Source organism: Cupressus sempervirens, chromosome 6, assembly GCF_028749045.1.
Source record: "Cupressus sempervirens isolate cs-2001-9-10 chromosome 6, ASM2874904v1, whole genome shotgun sequence".
NCBI lineage: Eukaryota > Viridiplantae > Streptophyta > Pinopsida > Cupressales > Cupressaceae > Cupressus > Cupressus sempervirens.
Genome location: NC_143123.1, coordinates 196,618,978 through 196,629,327, shown reverse-complemented (window position 1 = coordinate 196,629,327; position 10,350 = coordinate 196,618,978). Strand labels below are relative to the sequence as shown.

Genomic DNA, 10,350 nt, shown 5'->3' with positions numbered 1-10,350 from the left:
GTTCCATATAAAAAAGTGAGGGATTGGACTATCGCATGCATAGGACAGGTACAGGTTTTATGCTCAAAAATGATGTAGAAAAAATTGGTGGACTCAAAGCAACTAAACATTTTAAGGATTTTTGCATGACACCTGCATACAGGCCACTACTAACTGATCATTAAAAATTTGATAAAAACAAAAATTTGTAACAGATACATCTCCTAAGTGTCAAAAAAAAAGGGGCCAGATTAAGCTCAATACCACAAATCCAGAACGTGAGAATAACGTAATTATAAAGAGTAATTATAAAGAATAATCAATAAAACAATTCCAGAACAATGAGCAATGAGCATAATGTGATTACAAATATGTACAGGAACTTTAGCACCAAGAAGAGTACCAATATGCAACATAATAGACAAAATGGTACAATTAACCTTCTCGTTGCAAAATAATTAATAGAATTATTATGCAAAATAAATCCATCTTTGCTTGCCAGCTAATGTTGCAGGCCATTCAAATCAGAATGGCCGAATATATAGAAACAGACGATTTGCTTTGACCGTACAATCCATGACAAAGTGATGGCCAACTGCAAAGGCTGCAAAAGAAAAATTGATTCAGAGGTTTGGCATTCTATATTTTCGAGGTTTTTGCATTTTCAAAGAAGTGTAGGTGCATTAAGAATAAAACATGGCACAAATTAAACTAAAGCGTGCAACAAAAATAAGCAGCTAGTCGGTGCAAACCCAGAAATCTAACAAATCATCACAGAACGAACTCGTTGAATAGAAATGGATCCAACCAAATGTAGTTCATTTGCGATGGCAGGTAAGATTAAATTTTTCAGCTGTAAATTTAACCTCGAGAGAAAAAAAATTCTTGACAAAATTCTTGAATGGTTGTTGCACTTCCCTTTGCTTTATGACCCTGAATTGTCTGGGACAACCTGCCTCCACCCATTCTAAATTCTGATTTAAGCAGAGACAGAGTTGACCTCTGCAAGAAAAAAGCTTTGCACTCAAAATACAATAGGCATGAACCCTTCAGCAAAATATGATACCTGATGAATGCATTGGGCCATGCAGTGTGATGATATCTGGAAAAATTCTCATCCAGAAATTGAGTCAATGCTGTATCTCTGTGACACTGGAAGAATCTGTGAAATGCCTATACTTTGACGCATTCAAATGTTGCATGAGTCTGATATTAGAAACCAAAGGCAAGAGGGAAAACATGAAATTTGAATTCTGGAACAACCTATCAGCAGTTGTTACTATCCACAGAGCAGATAGCAGCTCCAGGAAGCTTGTGTTGCTTGCCTCGTGTAAGGCTTAAAAGGAAATCTGTAAAAATGTACTCGTATCCAGGCATTTTTCCATACCCTGTTATCAATTGACCAAATATACCATCAAAGTATCAGAAGTTGGAAATTTTGTATAAATGCATCCAACAAGAAAAAGAATCACAAGAGCTAAAATTAGACAACAAAAAGGTGTTGTAAGATAATAGAATTCTTAAAAGAAAAGTGCAGCATAGTTGAACAAACTACATACCAGGGAAATAATTGATATCAATTACATAGTAGTTATCCTTTGTTCCATGCTCACGTATAATGTCAAGATTGAAAAGTCGAAGTCCCTGAATCATTTTTGAAATATCATCCTCATTATTAAAAATATCTATCAATAAATTTGTCCGCTTTCATTATTCATTTATACCAAGCCAGATGTAGACAACATTTTAGGACCAGGAGATTTGCATCAAGGGAAAGAAACAAATTATTATCTTTGAAAATAACCAGTACCATTCAACAATAATCCTACAATTTGCCTTGGCCATCTCCAAGTTTACCACAGCGGCATACAAATACTAGATCCTTCAACAATGTTTAAATTGTACAATTATCATAAACAGCATCTTTCCATCAATCCATAAACAGTTCCCCAAGCACATAACAACTGAAAAACCATCACCATAAATCACCCAACATTATGCCATAAGCATTGCTTTAAACTACATAACAACATGAGATATAAAATAAAAGTGTTGAGTAGGGTGTGTGCCATGAGCAACATTTTTCCATCAATTCATGAACAGCCTTACAAGATTCACCAAACAAACATTACAATCACCATAATTCATCCCACCCTATGCCCTAACCAAAGCCTGCTTAAAATGGAATCACAGCAGAAGATATAAAATGAAAAGTGTTTGCCCAGATGTTTACTTGGACATATCTCAGAAGAATAAATTAAAAATTAATCAGAATGCTCTTGACTACAAAGGTCTAACTTACCAGTCTTTGCCGTAGTTCAGACGCAAGTTTATTGAGCAAAGAAACTGGAGGCAACTCTGCATGTATTAAAGTAAGGCACCCATGAAGCACAAGACAAATTGAAAAAGAAATCCATCTCACCATATTAAATCAGAAAAGCATATCACATCCAACACATTAAGCTCAATGAAATCTTTACCTGCAATACATGGATCTAAATCTGCATCATCAGCTGATGCAGCAGCACTTGACACCCTTGGAAATGGAATCACTCCATAGCCCGTAGATTCACTTTCATCAACATCAGGTAAAGAGAACCTGCGCACAACTTTAACAGTGTCCCCTACAATATATACTTTGAAAAGCACGCCACCTGTTATCATGTCAAAATGATTGGTTCATGAAATTGCACTTGCCACTAGCAAATTGAATGAGCACAAGCAAATAAAATGAACTACACAAGCAAATGAAATGAACTATAAAAGAACAATGCTAAAAATACCATGATTCACAAACTCCTGGAGCACAAGAGGAGGGTCTAGCTCTGAGAGACTGAATTGATCATATGCTAGTGACATCGCATGCGACTTCGCAGTACCGTCTACCAGTAACGGCTTTGCCACTACAAAGAACATACCAAAATATAAAAATGTTGCCATGACACTGACACTCCCCAAACTGTCTCTTTGTAATACTAGGAAACTGCAATCACAAATTCCAAGGCACATAAAACATGTGCATGTATATAACATGAACAAGTAAGCTTACCCAGCGGCAACTTGAGCCCTGCTTTAATAACAGCATTAGGAATTGATGCTGGATCACCAGTTATAACCAGTTGCTTTGGCACACCAACTTTACCTGGAACATTAACCATAAAATAAGTTCACATTCATTTAATCAAATACAAAATCTAAAGAGCTAGCAATAAAAAGTATGCTTATGATATTATATAAGAAAGCAAATTCAAACTTCAAAATAAGAAATTCACAATCAGTAATTAAACATTGAAAATGGATAATAGCAAAGTAAAAAAACAAAACAAATAAAAAAGATACCACCTTCACGATCACAAAGGTCTAAAGCAGCAACATCTTCAAGCATGGACTGGCGATTATATAAATGCTGTATTGCGTCTGGAGGATCAAGAACTATTACTTCTGGATGCTCCTTTCTGTAATCCTGCAAAACCACAACCTTAAATAGTAAGTTGAGTGTAATTTATCCCACTCAAAATTTCTACGCAGGAAAATAGACAAACTTCATAGAAAATAAATATTACATATGCATATATGCACATACACTTAAAGAATAATAAGGACAGTCTCACCGAGTCCCAAGGGAAAGAAGACACCCAAGGAAATTACCCTCTGTGACTACACATTTGTAAAATTTCAATTTGTCATACATGTGCATTAGAGCTTAAAAGGCAACCCAAATAATTCCCTGATATTGATCTTAACGTTAATTTGTAATTTTCAAATGGAGGAGTAGTTTAAGGATCTAATTGAATTGTAAATCATGTGAGTAATGGCCCTTGAATCATGAGCTAGATACCTTCCATTTGCTAAGAGTTTGTAGCAATTAATCTCTAATCAGGTAAAATCCGCAAATACAAAATGACAATCTTCTCATTATAATTTCCGCATACCAATTTATGTATGGAATCCCAATTCATGTCAGAGAGCCAAAACCAAAAACCATGGACACACCTAGAGAACTGTTTGGTAATGAATAATATGCAGTAAACAAGAAACGCATGATTGCTCATTCATCAGAATACAAAAAAGAGTGCACCAAACTAACAAATGAAAGAATGTGCCTACAGGCAATTCTTTAAAGCCCACTAAAAGAGTACAGAAGCTTTCAAAATTTCCCCAGCTAAGACATTACATAATTCATTTCACATTTAAGAAGCACAATACTGTCAATATTTTTTGGGGCAAGATTCAAATCACATTAAATAGCAAATATTTATTCACAAAATCCAAACGTGATACTAACCTCCAGAATCTGTCGCCAATCCCTCCCTGACAACTGCATAAAAGTTTGAGAATATATCAAGATACATGTAGCCACAAAATAGATTGCCCACACAAATTAGACAAAAAAAAATGATTAATGAATGAAATAAATTTATGGCCGTCGGTGTTTTTTAAATGAATAAGACCTCCCAAGTAGATAATAGTTAACAGCAACTTTAGCAGACCAACCCTGTTCTTTCCTTTAGACTCCCTACAATTGATGCCAAACCCACACACAAAACATCCAAGGTCTTATATGTATGCTTGGCAGACAAACATGAAAAGGACAAGTAGAGATGACCCAGAATGCAGCTTATGTTACGAGTATAGAACAAGAAGAGATGTCATCAAATCACCTTGTGCAAGACAACATCAAATGGCCCTTGCTCATCTAGAGGCCTGTTCCGGTCAATTGCAACAAATGTAATGCCTTTTTTCCTGCAATGGAAATATTACAACAGTGATGCAAATTAAAAAGTACGAAACTCAATAGAAACTAAAATAATGGATACTGAAAAAAAAGAATTGCAAGCAATAGAATATACGAATATCAATAAAGCCATTAGTCAATTATTGGACCAGCTCAGCATGTGCACTTTCTGTAGATGCATGAAATAAACACATCATATTGTATTGATCATGAAACGTCATTCCAAACAGTCTCATATATATAAGCATTTTACTATTTTAACCATCAGGAAACAGAGATAATATACAGCACTCTTGCCATACAGGAAATGCAGAACAAGCTGTCAAGAAGAATATTCTAGGAGAAAATCAAAGTTGCTGTAAACAACTTTTTATATCTTGATAAAAGCTGACTTGCTTCTGTGAGCAGATGCCCTGCCACCAGTAGTAACTAAAGGACACATCAATTTCTAGAGTCAAACTTTGGAAATGTAAAATCACATAAAACAGATACAGCATTTCCAAGTTTCTAACATGCAATCACCACTAAAAGTAATTGGTAACAGAATCAAGAATCGGTAGAAGTGAAATATTGTATGCTCATACTACCGGCAAGAAAAAAGAAAATGTATAACAAGAAATTGTAACCAATCAGACCTAATGAAAAAGTGATATTGCTTAGATGAAAAATCCAATGGAAAATTGGAGCCTACAAAACAAACACCACAATGCATAGAAACCAGATTCAGATAGCTCCAAATCATAGTATTGTTCCTATCCTTCCACCACATGGCATAAATGCATCTTTCGATAAAGAATAGAACGGGAGCCTTGATATACTTTGAAGGGTACACTATATTACACAATAGTAACTAATTTAATATAGAAAAAAATACAATCTCTCCAGGAGAACTAAAATTCAATACTATTATACTCGCTGAAATTGTAATTCCAATAAACACACAGGAACAAGGCATCCACTGCAGCACTAACCTACAAAACTATATTCCATCTTCCATATCGAGAAAATGATGTAAGTAACGTGCACACAAAAAAACTAATATGACTTTTGGGGGAACCTCTCGAACAAACCAGAACACTGGATGACCACAATCATTAAGAGGAGAAAACATCACAGCGAAGTACTATTGATACAAAATAAGACAATGTAACACCACAGCGAATTACTATCGATACAAAATAAGACAATGTACACTTTCATGACCCTAAAGAAAGCTGTATACCAGCTAATTGGCAGCCGACTAATATGTATTTACTATAGTATAATCTCATCATATGTAAATAAGAGCATTATTAATAAATTTCATTAAGAAACAAGAGCATTATTAACAAATTCCATTAAGTTTCTGAAATATTCACTGACCATAAAGGAGAGCTATTATAAATTCAAATTGCATTCAGCATTCAATTGAAAGAAGACAAAAAACTAAGAGAAGAATTATACAGCTGCACATATTGAATATATCTGAGTAAATTTTGTTTCATTAAAATGCGGGAAAAATGATCCAGCCAGTTCTACATTGCAAATCTGAAATATATTGTTTAAATTGAAAGAACAGCTCTACGGAACAGGAATGATAACTAACAATGACTACTTGGTGAAGATAATGATAAGAATAACTCCATGCCTAGAGTACAGAAATAAAATCCAACAACAAAATTAGGACAATCCAAAGAACCAACATTTTAAACTAAATGAGATTACATGCATAATTCATTATCCCATTGTTCATTTGCAGCATAAAATTTCCCCAAAACTTCTACAGCAGGAAAAAAGAACCACCATGTGCTTAGTCTTGAGGGGAAAATGCTGATTTTATCTACTAGTATGGACTGTGAATATTGAACATTACTATTATAGACTCCGCAAATCTAACATTACTATTATGGAATTTAGAAATTACATTACTCAAATTATGGACTTTGGGAATTACATGACTCGCATTTTTCTACTGGTAAAATAGAAATATTCTGGTAAGAAACATTTGCATGCACAATTTTATATTTTAAGTTTGAACCCACTATTATAGACTGAAAATCTAACATCACTATCATTATGGAATTTGGAAATTACGCGACTCAAACAGTGGAGTCTGGAAATTAGATGACTCAATTTTTTCTCCCCACTACTTCCTACAAACAGCTCAATGGAGGATGATACGACCTATTATGTTCATTATTCCAACCGAATAAAGATCCTTCCAATTGAAGGGCAATGGAGTTTTGGAGTTAAAAATGATAGAATCTGGCTTTTGTCAATGGAGAAACTGCTGTTAAAGATGTTATGCACCCCCATCTCTACTTGTTAACTTATTACGTTCTGCAATAAAATCCATGACAGAGATTAATTATCTCCGTGTTCAAGACATCGATTGAAACAAAACATTTGATTAAAACATGCCAAAACGAAAAGATACGACAATTCAACAATATATTCAGGGTATCAACTAAGCCAATAACCTTCCAATTCATATATCCCAGATTATATCTTCTGAATTATGATATAGATTTCACAAACGGTACGAAGAAACTTTTCACACGTTAATAACTAACTTTGAATGAGGAAAAACCAGCTAAAAATCAAGGGAAATTCCTCACAAGAAATTCAGAATTAGGGATTCCATATCTTTGATAAATAATGCAATTCAACACCACATTGAAATTATCAACAAAGCACCAACTACTTCCACTTAAAAGTGCAATTCTTTTGAAACATGAAATATAACAGACAATTAGTAATTTTGATATAAACCATCATACAACCCCCGTCTATCTGTGAACCACCATTCAAAAATTTCATGGCCGGCAGGAACATTCTCCAGGGCAGGAACTGTACCAAATCTTTGACGCAAGAGATGCCTAAAACATCCCAAAAAAATAAGAAAAACAATTTTGATAAATATTGCAATTCAACACCACATTGAAATTATCAACAAAGCACCAACTCCTTCCACTTAAAAGTGCAATTCTTTTGAAACATGAAAGATAACAGACAATTAGTAATTTTGAAATAAGCCATCATACAACCCCCGTCTATCTGTGAACCAACATTCAAAATTCTCATGGCCGGTAGGGGCATTCTCCAGGGCAGGAACTGTACCAAATCTTTGACGCAAGAGATGCCCAAAACATCCCAAAAAAATAAGAAAAACAATTTTGATAAATATTGCAATTCAACACCACATTGAAATTATCAACAAAGCACCAACTCCTTCCACTTAAAAGCGCAATTCTTTTGAAACATGAAAGATAACAGACAATTAGTAATTTTGAAATAACCCATCATACAACCCCCGTCTATCTGTGAACCAACATTAAAAATTCTCATGGCCGGTAGGGGCATTCTCCAGGGCAGGAACTGTACCAAATCTTTGACGCAAGAGATGCCCAAAACATCCCAAAAAAATAACAAAAACAAATACAAAAAAATAATTCCATTTAAAGGACAATAAAAGTTAAATTATTCCAGCCATCCAATTAAAAGGGGAAATATCTAATGCAAAAATAAATGCCAAGAAAAACATAAGAGATCCAAAAGGACGAGTCTTTACCTAGCTAGCCCTTCGAGTTTGGGCTGCAGAAAGCTCTTAACCTTCTTAGATGTGAGGGCGTACCCTACAACTAACTTCTGCTGAGCACCAACCAAATGGTTGGAACTTGTTTTTGAGGAGGGGACCATTTGCAGCATCCTCTGGTCCCTATCAGAAGCACTCCCCCAGTCCTCTTCTGTCCTCAACAGGACTTCCTGCACAGATTCTTTCTTAATACTTCTTCCCCAATCCCCAACAACTGGAACCCTAGGAGTTACCATCACCGTTTCACCTTCAAGCCTCATGCCACCCACAAAGCCCAATGCACGCAAAAATTCGTGTTTATTCTCGAAGACTCCTACCAGGGTTTGCACTAATTTTTCCCCCGAGTCAGTCAATTCCAGAGATGCACAAAAGAAATGCCTGGGTTACGAAGGCCAACCAATAAAACAATTGGTCTGTTAGAGCGTCCGCCTGAAATTTTGATGGTTTAAACCATGTATGAAATTCGAGGGCTTTGTTCCGAATATGAACGGAATTTAACAAGGAAAAAGGATCAAAACCGCCGACTAACGCAGAGGAAAAAACGAAATCCAATACGAAGACGGGCGAGAAATGCGAGTGAAACCAGCTCTACCAATGCCTTCTTTAAGTAGAGAGAAATTTGTGTTTTTACAGGACAGTAATGACATTAATAACATCTCTATAGCGTAAGGAGTCTTCATAACCCAGTTGACTATGCTGGGGCTATTTTAGGCCTTTGGAGAAAGGATTAATGAGTCAGCCAGATTTTGGCGCGTTACTAAATATTTGTGTGGCGCTTGATGTTTAATTTTTTAACACATGTTACTCGTTGGCACTTGTCTCTCATCTGGAGAGGACCGTGTTGGGGGGCAATTTCACCCATGAATTCAAATAGAATGAGTGAGAAAATGAGAGAATGAAAGTGAATGAGTTGGATGGATGAAAAATGCTCTCAATTCTCTTGGTTGGGTTTCACCCATATGGATAGAATGAATAGAGTAAGTTCAAGGGATGGCAATGTTTTAATTTTTGGGGGTTGAGTTTCACCTATATGGATAGAATGAGTGGAATGGAGGAGGAAATATGTTTGGGTGAGGGCTGTTAATTAATTATAGGTATTCTAAAATTATAAAAGATTATTTATATTACTATATATATGTTTATATATATATCTTTTTATTGACTTTACTATATCCTTCCAACAATTAATCTAAATTAAGGGAGTAGTAAGGATAGGAGGAATACTAATTGTGGGGAGTTATATTACTAGCATATTGATTAATTAAGTCTTGCCTCCATAAAGATTGGCACTTGATACGAAACTTTTAGGAATCTTAAGAATCTCAATTTTGACATTAATCTATCTTTGTATGCAATGTAGAGTATATTATTAATTGTGCATAATTATATTTATAGTAGGTTGATTAATTAAGCCCTACATCTATGAAGACCAACACTCTATATGATACTTTTTGGAAGGAATCCCAAGAGTCTCAACTTTGGCTTCCCCTTTGTAGGATGACATGGATTCTAGGATATTCATTTGATCATCTATTATAAAATAGGTAGTCTACATTATTGGGGGGAAGAGCAACAATAGTCATTATAGCTAACTTTGTTCACCTACAAATCCTAAACCATACATTGAATTTCAACAATTCCTTTGTTGTCTTCTTTTACAACTCAACTACTTCGAGTTATTGTTCTAGCTTCTAGATACCAACGACAAAATATTGTGAGTTCAATTATGCATACAAGGGTTAAAAATGGTCATTTCAATGTGTCATTTGATACCTACTTAAAGATATATTAGTGACTATGCATATAACCACCTCAAAATTTACATAATTGATCTAATATGTATTTATTTGATAACCAATACGTTTTCCTCTAATTGCTACTTTTTACCAATAGTTATATATAAATGTCCCGACATTTCGTGTGTTATAGGTACCAATAAAGTGGCCAATTGGTTGTGCATTAAAAATTTATTATTAGGTTTTTAATTGTCAATTTTTTAATTTCTTTGAAGTTAATAATAAGGGGGTTGGGTGAGCAAGGAGTGAACAATCATTGGAATATA

At 34.8% G+C, this 10,350-nt stretch overlaps 1 protein-coding gene across 5 annotated transcripts; it reads right to left on the bottom strand.

Annotated features, from left to right (window-relative positions):
- Positions 1 to 258: 258 nt before the first annotated feature.
- On the bottom strand, positions 259 to 9,218 carry LOC149551911 (inositol-tetrakisphosphate 1-kinase 4-like). 5 transcript variants are annotated; one of them, XR_016352827.1, is made up of 11 exons: positions 8,265 to 9,020; positions 4,641 to 4,722; positions 4,265 to 4,297; positions 3,322 to 3,442; positions 3,029 to 3,121; positions 2,763 to 2,882; positions 2,460 to 2,633; positions 2,282 to 2,337; positions 1,539 to 1,623; positions 1,046 to 1,367; positions 259 to 583 (listed from the first exon to the last, which is right to left on the bottom strand). XR_016352827.1 is itself a non-coding variant. In XM_089787412.1 (10 exons), exons 1-10 carry the CDS (start codon positions 8,546 to 8,548, stop codon positions 1,246 to 1,248), a joined length of 1,170 nt encoding a protein of 389 aa, XP_089643538.1. In that variant the 5' UTR covers positions 8,549 to 9,218; the 3' UTR covers positions 259 to 1,245. The 5 variants fall into 5 exon arrangements, 3 of the variants coding, with proteins under 3 accessions (XP_089643538.1, XP_089643539.1, XP_089643540.1); XM_089787412.1 differs by having other exon boundaries at positions 259 to 1,367; positions 8,265 to 9,218; XR_016352828.1 differs by lacking the exons at positions 4,265 to 4,297; positions 4,641 to 4,722; positions 8,265 to 9,020 and adding an exon at positions 3,591 to 3,607.
- Positions 9,219 to 10,350: the final 1,132 nt, after the last annotated feature.

Excerpts from the sequence above, each read along its gene's own strand:
- LOC149551911 (XM_089787412.1), bottom strand. The coding sequence starts at position 8,548 with ATGAGGCTTGAAGGTGAAACGGTGATGGTAACTCCTAGGGTTCCAGTT. Across the intron at positions 2,338-2,459 it reads TTTAGATCCATGTATTGCAG|AGTTGCCTCCAGTTTCTTTG; the intron begins GTAAAGATTTCA and ends TAATACATGCAG. Across the intron at positions 1,368-1,538 it reads TGATATCAATTATTTCCCTG|GGTATGGAAAAATGCCTGGA; the intron begins GTATGTAGTTTG and ends AATTGATAACAG.